Below are 11361 nucleotides of genomic sequence, written 5' to 3' on the forward strand. Positions count from 1 at the left end.
TGTGAGGAATGTGCCCGGTCATACAACGTTAGCCTGAGCCTGTGTAGCTCTCAACCCCTCTCCTCCCGTGGTTTGTGATGTGTTGAGCGAGGCTGAGGTAAATCTCAAAATGGCGGTCGCGCTCTTCTCTGAAATGTCACATCCGCATGGAGATCCAAACACTGGCCCAGCCCCGGCCAGGTTCACATGCATGTAAATGATAGGGATCAGGCGTGTGCGTCTGATACAGAGGGGAATCAAACGTAAGCGCTCACAACAATTATTAGATGGAGGGAAATTAAAGGAAGGGCAATACAAGGCGAAGCATACTCGTGACAGCCTCTTGCAATGAGGCCCCGGTCACTGATGGGAAATCATTGTCTGGATGTGAAAACAAACTAAAGTAGTGAAATAAGTAAAAACATATATTCAATTAATTCCTTTTGTAACGGTATCACTTTTTTTTTTCCTCCGGTAAATTGTATAAAATAATCATAATAATAATAATAATAATAATAATAATAATAAAAAGTATTATCTCTTCAAATTGACATTTTGAAGCCTATGCAAATCATGAGCACACAGTATACTACCTGCAGCATATATCATATATCATACAAATAAATGAAAATATAAAAAAAAAACACATTGCATAAATTAACAGAGTTTCAACTTTATGTTACTGTATCGACATTATTTAAGTAAAACATGGATACAGGATTTTTTACTTCAATGCAGTATTTTTTACATTGTGCTACACTTTCTCCACCATACCGTCACTTTGGGGACCTGCACCATGATTTACAAGGCTATTACTTTCTGCTGCACTTAAGCTACGTGCTCACTTAATTCTGAATGTATTTCGATATATATATTTTTTACAATGTTATATAAGTGTGATACAGCCGGATCCTGCGATGCTCTTCAGGTTAGTCTGTGTTGACTGAAAGGTTGCCAAGTGCCTGCTTGTGTCACTGCAGCGCCTCTTTTGCTGCAAAATAATAAATTAGATTCATTTACAGAAAAGACAGCAAAATTAGACGAGACTACAAACTACCAACTTTACATCAAACACATCAAAAATGTATAGTATTATCCACCAAAAGTAGCCTGCAACCACAAAAAATTGGACGCAGTGTTACTGAGGAGAAATGCACAATTTCAGTCTTTTTTATTTTTCAGCTGCACTGCCGCATTTAAAGAATTATATAAAATGTTTATTCATTAATTTAATGCACATTAGAAAAATCTATAAATAAAATAACTGTAAATCACTTACAACAAAACTACAATTACTTCAGCTTACTCACTGGTGAAACATACCAACTCTTATTAAATATTACCATTTTGTAGAGAGAACTAGGTCCCATCCTGAATTATCCCTTTAGGAAATGTGTTTACTACTAAACTGGATATCTGCAGTGCTGAAACCACACTGTCCGTGGCTTAAACAGATATTACTTCCATTATAAGTAAATGGCGACATCATGTGGAGATAAAGGAGTACTGCAATCGGACTTGGCCTTAGACACAGTCGCAGTTGGGCTTTTTATAATGACAGACTCACTCATGTTGATCCCATCTCAGCTTATGTTTATAGAGTTTATAATTAAAGCCCCTTTTCCTTTTTTTTTTTTTTTTTTTTTTTGCAAATCCAGCATATTACATAAACTCTGCTCTCACGGGTGAACTATCTCATAAGTTAAATGGACTTGAAGAGTGTTTATGGGTGTTGACTGATTAAAGAAAAAAAAGCTGATTTACTTTTGTCGAAAGATAGAAGTTTATACGGTTATTACAGACCTTTTGAAACATGTAGGTTATGAATTTATTAAAGGGGCATAAATACACTCACAGAAGATTTTAAAAAATATGTTAAACTTTGTTTATGAAGCACGTTTCAAAAATATTGTGTTATATTATTACTCACTTTATCTATATTTTATTCTAATAGCAATTTTTCTGACAAAACTTGCACTCTCTTGCAAGCTTCAGTAAAAGGGAATTATTTTCACTGAGGTTCTTTTGTGTCAATGCTAGGACCGACGTGTCGGAGAGCCAATGAAATTTCGAGAAAACACCTCGAGCCCACCCTGCAGTGCTCATGCTGCCAATTGTCGTTGACATCTAGTGTAATGGGCGGGATGAAGCGCATAACAGGATAGTCTGCGTTGTATATATCCCGACGTCGACAACTAGGCAAAATAGTTAGCTAAGCTTATCTTCACAGATGGTGGCAATTGTGAGCGACGTTATATTGTAGTGCGAAATTGTTAAACGCTTAACAGTATTCATGAATTTGCTCACGTAATTCTTCACATAGTATCCAGATATTAATCTTTTAACAAATTAAAAGGGCAATTTCATCGAGTTTTGGTGCATTAAATGGAGGAGAAGAAGGAAGACGGAGACGCGGAGATACAGGAACACGGACCCGAGCACTGGTTCTCAAAATGGGAGCGGCAGTGTTTGGCCGAAGCGGAGCAAAGGGAGCCGAGCGAAGAGGAGGCCGACAACGACCAGGATAAACTGTGGCATCTCTTCCAGAACTCTGCCACTGCTGTGGCACAGTTATACAAAGGTTCAAACCAGCGCTTTCTGTTTGCTTGTTCGTCTAGCGCTTCTTACACAGCCAGTATACCTTTGGCTTGGTGGTCAGCAACCTGGCTACTTACTGTGAACTAGCGCCAGTGGCGATAGTATGCTAACTAGCTCGCTAGCAAACTCGCTGGCCAGTACTGGGTAACGTTTACAGCTGATTTTGCAATGCTAAAATTAGCTAGCTTTTGCTAGCCTGAGACAACAATTAGTTGACCTTACAAACTCGAATCTTACGTTGTACGCCTGTTTTAATTCTTAAACAACTTCAGCTAGTTTGACAGATTTATTTGAAGTAGTTTAAGTTAATAATAATTTCTTTGTCAAAAAGCTAGCTTGTTGACACCAAGTTGGACAGCAGCGGATGGCTAACGTAACGTTAGCCAGGCTAGTTACAAAATGGCGATGGTAACAACAATCGTAGCTACGCGACATTCCCAGATGACAGTCTCTTGAATACTGTCAGTGTAACCATCTGATAGAGCGGACAAGATTAGCCGTGAAAATGTGCTTTAAGGAAATAAAGTTAATAGCACAGAAGTGTACGCTTGCTTTCAACGCCCGGTTTGCTGCTGAGTGAGCAGTTTGTTTAGCAACGCATAGCCAGCGTTATAATCACAAAATGGCGAGGATAGTATTTTTCGCTGTGGAAATATTGGTTTGTCTACAATCTGCTATGGCTGTTGTGTTCTCAGACACACCAAGTTCCTGTCCAAAGTGACAGAGCCCGACTTGTCGAGTCGACCCATGTTTGGCATGTATGTTTGACATAGCTTTGCAACTTAACTGCTGAGAGGGCAGTTAAGTTGTTGTGTCGGTGCTTTCTTGCCTAACAAGCTGCTGCCAAGCTAGCCATCTAGCACTGGCTGACAGTTATTTTTATGCCAAACCCTGTTCATGCAATTGTAGATGCAAGACAAAATGGCGATTGAAAGCGATCTTCACTTCAACCCTGCAATCACCAAGCTGTTGTGCCCCTCAGACGTTTTGTTGTCCTTTTGGTCCCATTCATCAAGGGTGCTTTGCTTTTAGACTACACACAACTGTCCTGTATAGAAACCAAACATATTTCCCTTTTTCCTCCCACAGACAGAGTATGCCATCAGCAGGGCCTGTCATTGTGGGTGCCATTTCAGAACTCTGCTACAGCAGTTACCAACCTCTACAAAGGTATCTAACAACATCCCTCTTCTCTTGACTGTGATTTATTGATCTGCCAGCTACTACACCTACAGTTGTTTTTGTCCTTCATTTCATCAATATGGGCTGTAGTTGGCAATCACTGTACTGTAAATGTAGACATGTTTTTATTGACAGGCTCATCTAGCAAGTTGTAAACAGACCTGGTCATTATCACTCTTATCAGCTCCACATTGATCAGTCTGTCACAGGGCTTGTAGGTGTTTGTATGTCAGACACCTATAGTCAGTGTGAGGAAAAAATAAGGCTGTGTTTTAAAACCTGTACACAACAATGTCAAGAATTCGCTAGTGAAACAGAGGTGGTTTGTTGTAATAACAAAGAGTATGTACTGGACTGGACTCTTGAATTTTTTGCCCTTTTTGGGGAAACAGACTGCAAAATTAAAAGTGGAGTATTGCTAGTGAGTGGTGAGTAGTTGGCACCGTCCAGGAGTAATTTGATGTTAATTGAAAGCTGCCAGTCATGTGGGTTGCTGTTAAAGGTACTGTTCACGTTTGCTTGGCTTTGGAATACATGATAATAAAAACTGTTTTTAAATTTTTATGATGTCTTCCACCATCATAGAGAGTGTGGAGGCCCATCAGAGAAGCTTCGATCGAGGCATTCAGATAGGCCACCAACGGCGTAATAAGGTGGGTCTTGTTCCCCTGAGGCACCTACATTCTTAATTCATGATATAACACCTCCTTGTCATATTTTCACATTCCGATACCAGATGCTTACAGACTACATTATATTTACACAATAGGGGTATTTAACAAAAAATGGCTTCAGAATTTGTTAATAAAATTGAGCTGTGGCTAACAGATGGTTTTCTTTCACAGGACATGTTGGCCTGGGTGAAAAAGCGTCGGAGAACCATCCGTAGGGAGGACCTTATTAGCTTTTTATGCGGCAAAGCACCACCACACAGGAGTAGCAGGGCCAACCCCCGGCTGGCCATGGTGGCCCCCAGCCGGGCTAATTCACCAGCCGAGACTGGCTCATCTGTGGAAGCAGACCTTCAGCCCTTCAGGGAGGCCATAGCACTGCATGGTGAGGATACTGAATTTCATTCTAGCCACCTAATAAGAAACTTGATTTAAAACCCAAGTGGCAGCTACATAGTTGGATGGAAAATCAGTGGTACTGCTGGTCTTTAAGGCCACTCATGTTGCACATCTGTTTTTGTGTGTGGGCATTCTCACGCACACAGATTCTTGGACGTGTGGGTGCACTGAATCCACAACTTTGATAGATTTAAAGTTTGGCAACATATGATAGAGTGGGTATGAGATATGGGATTTTATTATGAAGAATCAAAGTTAAAATATTAGCTGAATCATTTCAGAGTTGTATTGCAGTCTTAGCTCTGATCTACGGTATGTTAGTTGGTGAGTGTGAGAAAGCACGCTTGTCCTTCAGCCGTCTTGTTCTGCTGCCACATGTGGCCCAGAGATAAGGGTATGTTGTGAACGGGTTTCGAAGTATTGGCCAATGGTGAAAGAGGGCCTCACGTTGTTAGCCCCTCCTCTGTGTGTGCATGTGTGTGTGTTTGTGTTTGTGAGGGAGAACATGTCACTGAACCAAAAGGCCAAGTATTTTTTTTTAATGCCTCCCCCCCTTTTTTTTTTAATATGCAGATGGAACTTTTTCCATTAGGTAATTCAGTTATATTACAGTCTGATGGTGTTTCGTTGTGCTGTCAGCGCAATTGAATATTCAGAACTTTATCTGAAGGTCTCCACGTTCAAAGGGGCCATTTTAGGGTGTAGCTGAGGTAAGGGGTGGATGATGTTAGGCATGTGGTGGTTAAGGTTACAGACACACAAGTTTGGTCAGTGTCAGGTGGTTTCAGTGTGTGTCCTTTCCCAGTTGTCAGATATCTTTTGCGTTCACCACCAGTGTTTGTGTATGTTCGGACCAAAACTTCATTTTGATTTCAACGGCATCCTCGACTCTAAGACAATCAGATTCACAGTTTATTGTTCAGTGTGATAACACAAGCAAACTTTGATGTATTTTTAACAAATCTGTAGCACAAAACCAGTTATTGGGTATCCTTATGTCCTTGCCAGAGGAGGAGCTTTTTGTTTGTTGGATTACAAATGAGGAATCTGCATTACAAGTAGAGCGCATACTGTACTTTTCTACTTGTCATCCCGTCGGGCAATAGAAATGGTTTGGTTTACCAAACTGTGGATTGAAGTTACACCTGACGTCTAAAGTCACTGTCAAATCTTTTTTATTGCTGTGGTAGTCATAATGTTCAGATATCTTAAAGTTTTGACATCAAGTGACGACCTGTTTCAAGAGCTGTTTTGTGGCAAACATCCTAACAATGCCATTCTGAAGGAGCTATAACTCGACTCCTGTTCTTTTCTCACTTCCAAATGAAATCAGAACACCAGCCAGAGTGGGTTTCTTTGATAAACGATGAAGTCCTGTCAAAGAAATGTTTACTTACTGTGTCCTTTTTCATGCACCAGTCTTCCTAGCCACATGTTTTAATAGCCCCTAACTGATTATGTCTGGTTATTGATGAAAGGTGACATTCCTTTTACATCTTTAAGTTAGCTCTGAGATGGAAACTTACAGGCTTTGGTCACTGACATGGTAAAGCATTGCCTGTGCAAGACTCGATGCAAAAATTCTCTATAGGAAGATTCACATACCATTTTTCTGCCCCACTGTGTCAGTGCCACTTTAATCAGACAGTTGCCATTAGGATTCATACAACTATGTTGAGTACTGGATTGATGTATCACTGAGGATATGATTTTTTTTTTTTTTACAGTTTGAAATGAAAACACTAAGGATAAATTGATTGTTGTGAATTTCTGTTATAGAGATAATCTTGACTAACGTGACTTGAAAAGCTTGATAACATACATACAGCCAATTAAAAATATTTGTTTCTGATTATTCGGATACTATTGTGAATAGCAATTATTTTAGCCAGGATAATAATCACATGAAATTTTCATATGGTCCCATGCCTACTTGTAGCCTTCATTTTAAAAACACTGACAGGATGCTGTTTGTTTGTTTTTTAGCATCATTCAGGTTATCAAGCTTTTTATGAAATGGCTTACTTATCTGTCTTATTTCTCCATCCAGTGATACTCTTTGTCTGTTGCTGCTCTCTCCTCTCTATCCCGTCTCCTCCTCCTTCCACAGGTCTGAGCGGAGCCATGGCGAGTATCAGTGTGCGCTCCGGTGCTCCAGGGTCTCCCACGCATGTGAGTGGGAGCAGCAGTAACGGAGGTGGCGGAGGTGGTTCTTCCGGCTCGGGCCCGGTCTGCCGTGGCAGGCGTAACGGGCTCCAAGACGTTGACCTGAACACTTTCATCGCAGAGGAGATGGCGCTGCATCTGGACTCTACAGGCTCCGCCTCTGCCGGAGGGGGGGCAACTAGGAAACGAAACTCCACCCAGTGTAGTGATGTCATCACAGACTCCCCTACACACAAACGCAACAGGATGATCTGATCTGATGCCTGCCTATGTGTGTGAGGGGGGTGGGGGGGAAAGCCTTCGAGGCCAAGGCTCGGAGAGGGGGATGGATGGGCTTATGTGGGACAGATGTGCAGATGGACAGACGTTCAGAAGCCTGGCTGTGCCGAAGAACCCGGGCTGAAAATGAAAACAAGGACTGAAGGTCTCGGTTCAGTCTGTTCAGATGTTGAATGAATTCTGTTCCTTGTCTCCTTTCCCTACACTGTTGCCACAAATCACCGATCTGCAATCAGAACACTTGATGAGTGTATGTGCGGGCGACTGGGAGGTCTGGCCGACATCACACACTCCTCGGACATCGCTGCCCTGGAAAGGAGACAACGAAGAAAGCCACCAACTCATCCTGGGATGCAGACAGTTCTCATAGTGGTGAACATGCACTGTGCTGCTTGACAAGTTAAAGCCACTTGATCCTTGACACATTCGTGCCCTTCCCTCCCTTAACCTCACCCATCCTCACCCACCACCTTAATAAGGAAGTGAGGGCCATGATCAAATCGTCTCACTCAGTGAAGTTGCTCGCCAAATGTCGGACCCACCTCTGTCAGAGACTCACCTCTGCGTCAAAACAACCACCACCTGTTTTTTTTCTGTTACTTCATCATCATTTGCAGCTCTCAGTTGCCTGTCAGTGGTGGAGCTCAATCTCCCAGCAGGAGCACATCTGTGGCATCTTCCTGCCTCATCTGTAACCAGTTACATCTCTCTGGCTACTAGTTTGACGGCATGTTACTACCAATAGCAGGCCATTGATGTTTGGACATTTAGATCTTAATCTCTGCTAACTACTCTGCTTCAACAGTGGCTCGATTTAGTTCAGTCAGTCGCCCTTTTTGTTTGTAGTTCTTCAACCACCAGTGTTAAAATTATAGGTTTGTTGCCACTGTTTGCAGCAGTGATAGCCAAGTTAATTTTGCGTTCTTTCACCTTCACCTTGTTTTGTTTTTTTGTTGTTGAGGATAATGGAAAGGAAAACTTTTTTTGTGTGTGTATTCAGCTTCTCAGAAAGCCCGTTTGCTGACTGCGGCGCCCTCTCCCCCTTTACCCCTAGTCTTATTACGAAAGCAGCTGCTGTTTTATGTGATCTCGTGATTATTCTGATGAGTTGCAATAAGGATTTTTGCACTTAGCTTTCACCTCTAACTCATGCAAACAAAATCGGCTCTTCCATTGTATCCCCGTTGTAGCCTTGTCCAACCATAAACAGGCCCACTTGTGGTCGGTCCACACATTACTTACCAGGTGATGCTTAGAAGATGTAAACACTTGGTATGACTAGAAATGGAGCTCTCACGCACAACTCTTTGAGATTATTTGACCAACTTGTGGAGCAGTAGTTCTCGTGTCCTTACCCGACAAATGATTTAACTTATCGGAAGATAATCGGTGCTGTAAAGAAAGCATAAATCTCAAATGTTCTTACAAAGGTAGTGTTTCCCAACACCAAACATGTCGGCCAGTGCACATGAGGCTCTGGATAATTCAGATATGGATTGGGTGTTGGGACACCATCTGCTTTTTGTATTAGGGGTGTGTGCATTAGTAAGACGTGGATGGGTTTGATTTTACTTGGTACAGGATGATGCAACTTGGGGCTTGTTTCATTTTTGAAATGGTCGTTGCCTTACATCCTTGTTTAAGGGAGTCGAGCAGGAGACACTGATATCACATGAGTCAGAAGTGTGGGTATATTTAACAGTTTGTTAAGTAATGTGAACTGGTACTGTAAAAGCTTATTTTAGGGTCTTATTGGAGTTAAATCTAAGCTTGTTTGTGGGCGTAATAAACTCAATTGTTGGAATATGCTTTCATTTAGCATAGGAAGCTAACAAAGTGTAAATTATTTAAAACATCTTGAGTTGTGTAGTTATAAAATCAACTTTAAATATTTCCGGTGCCGTAGTAGTGATACATCCAACTTTACCTGTAAAACCTGCTGTGGCTGACTTGTGGGATGTCAATGTTTCCTTCTCCTTTTCCAAGGTTCTGTTCACTCCCCTCAACTCTATGACCTGGAAAGTGGGTTTTCTTTTGTTGTATAAAGCATGCCAGTTTTTAACTTCTGTTACATTTTGGTCACAGATTTCATTTTTTTGCGTTATAGGTTGGCTTTTATATTCATACATAATTACTGGCTTGTCTGAAAGAAAAGGAACTAGGCTGAGATTTGTTGATTCTGTCAAAAGGAATTAAGAGGTCTGCATTTAGGATGTTTGTTCTCACATACAAGTGAAACCACTGAATTAGTCTGAAAATGTAAACCTCGTCTTGGGAAAGGGAGATTTGATTTGCCTCTGATTACTGTGGAGGAGGGCCAACAAGTAATTCATGGGGAAACCATGTCGGTCTTGGTTTAAAAAAATATACCTTTTTATACAAAAAAAATGTCTCAAGTTCTTGGTAGCTTTAGCTATCACAGGTCTGATTCGATAATGTAACATAGGAAGGATCCATGTTTCTTGAATAGGAAATCGTCCTAAAAAAGTCACATTACGAGTCCATCACAGTGGGATGTTGCGGACTGCTCGGTAGAAAACTTGACGGACCTGACAGTCTGTCTGCGTTTTTCTTCATTAAATCAGAGGAATGCATTTAAAATATTTTAGTTGTTTTTCTTTCTCCAGACACTTGACTCACTGTTTAGTGTCTGACACTCCACATTGTCATTGGTACTATACATGGCTGAAACCAAATGGCGCGTTTAGTTACAAATGAGTAGTTCTAGCCTCCCTGCGTTTCTGTTGCATGACGATATGTCAGTTAAAGGGAAGATGTGAAGTGTCTGCTGACAGAAAATGAATCAAAATTCAGACTATCTATTGTTTTTATTTTTTCCCAAAGGCTCAACTAAAGAGTCTTTCCAATCCCACTGTTCAACCTGCAGCGTTGACCCCCATTGATTCGCCTGGTTATAGTAGAGGGGGCACTTTGTGTTGTTTCTTTTCTTCCCCTGAGCCAGTCACCGGCCTTCATCCACATTGTTTGAAAAGGCTGACTCATGCCACGTGTCTCTGGAGCCAACACTATTATCAGCTGTTTCTTGATACTTATTTGTTTAAAAAGTAATAAATGGCTAATCTATATACTTAACATTTAATTGTTGGTATGATATATGTGGTTCACATTGTAAAAGAAATAAAACCATTGAGTTGCAATTGGATGGACTATGTTTCATTAAAAAGAAAATATTTAAATTATCTTGTTTGCCTTTTAAAAATTGGACTTAACATTTAATTCCTATAGATTTTTTATTAGATCATTCACAGGATTTTTTTTTTGTTGAAAATTTAATATGGCAAGTCACATTTGCTCGAGTGATCACTTGACAGGAAATAAACAACAAAGCAAACTTTTCTAGTCAAAGACAAGAAGCTTAGTTTTTCTTGTCATTCCTCGCTGTTTGCACATATACAGTATTTTGTGAACTCAAGAACTTGCAGCACAGGTTCTCCCTACAGACTGGACTGATCTGTTGGCATGCAGATAAGGAGAAGTAAGCAGGTATAATGGAATATGAATATAAAGTATAAATAAATATAAAGGAATGATTTGTGCTCTTGTAGTGTATTTAATTTTACTTCTTGTGGAAGGAGGTCCAAGCTGAAAAGGTTCACCATTCAGAAGAAAAATTCATTGGCAAGGAAAACCAAACTGTTACTGGAGCCCTTTAAGTTGTAACATAATAATATGCTGTTTACCTCATTTGTTTTCACTGCACAGCTTATTGATTTAGCTCATGTTTAAAGGTGCATTATTTAACTTTTTGTAAGCGAGAGTTTTGGTCCCGTATTCTGGACCTGTGGTACTTCTAGTTTGGCAGTGGGCTGTTTTTGTTCTCACCCCACCATAACCTCAAATACAAACCCTAATGAAGACCTAATGGTCAAAACATGGTAAAGTTTTTAATGACTGGCCTTTTTAAAAGGATTTAGCCACTATAAAAAAGGCTTTTTCATTTTTAATTGCCTTCTTCGTTTTGGATATTTTTTGAGTGCCTGTGTTTTTTGACATGCCTGTTTTGCTCTAATGTTTACAGATCCAAACATAAACGTATGGCTTTATAACACATTGAAAACTCATGTTA

At 40.5% G+C, this 11361-nt stretch overlaps 1 protein-coding gene across 1 annotated transcript; it reads left to right on the plus strand.

Moving 5' to 3' along the window:
- The first annotated feature begins 2098 nt into the window (after positions 1–2098).
- On the plus strand, positions 2099–10435 carry hapstr1a (HUWE1 associated protein modifying stress responses a). The gene is made up of 5 exons (XM_084371589.1): positions 2099–2560; positions 3667–3747; positions 4345–4412; positions 4605–4815; positions 6940–10435. The coding sequence occupies exons 1-5, from the start codon at positions 2365–2367 to the stop codon at positions 7248–7250; spliced, it is 867 nt and encodes a 288-aa protein (XP_084227715.1). The 5' UTR covers positions 2099–2364; the 3' UTR covers positions 7251–10435.
- Positions 10436–11361: the final 926 nt, after the last annotated feature.

This window comes from Pagrus pagrus (genome assembly GCF_965226575.1).
Source record: "Pagrus pagrus genome assembly, chromosome: 13".
Lineage (NCBI taxonomy): Eukaryota > Metazoa > Chordata > Actinopteri > Spariformes > Sparidae > Pagrus > Pagrus pagrus.

Excerpts from the sequence above, each read along its gene's own strand:
- hapstr1a (XM_084371589.1), top strand. The coding sequence starts at position 2,365 with ATGGAGGAGAAGAAGGAAGACGGAGACGCGGAGATACAGGAACACGGA. Across the intron at positions 2,561-3,666 it reads TGTGGCACAGTTATACAAAG|ACAGAGTATGCCATCAGCAG; the intron begins GTTCAAACCAGC and ends TTCCTCCCACAG. Across the intron at positions 4,816-6,939 it reads GGAGGCCATAGCACTGCATG|GTCTGAGCGGAGCCATGGCG; the intron begins GTGAGGATACTG and ends CTCCTTCCACAG.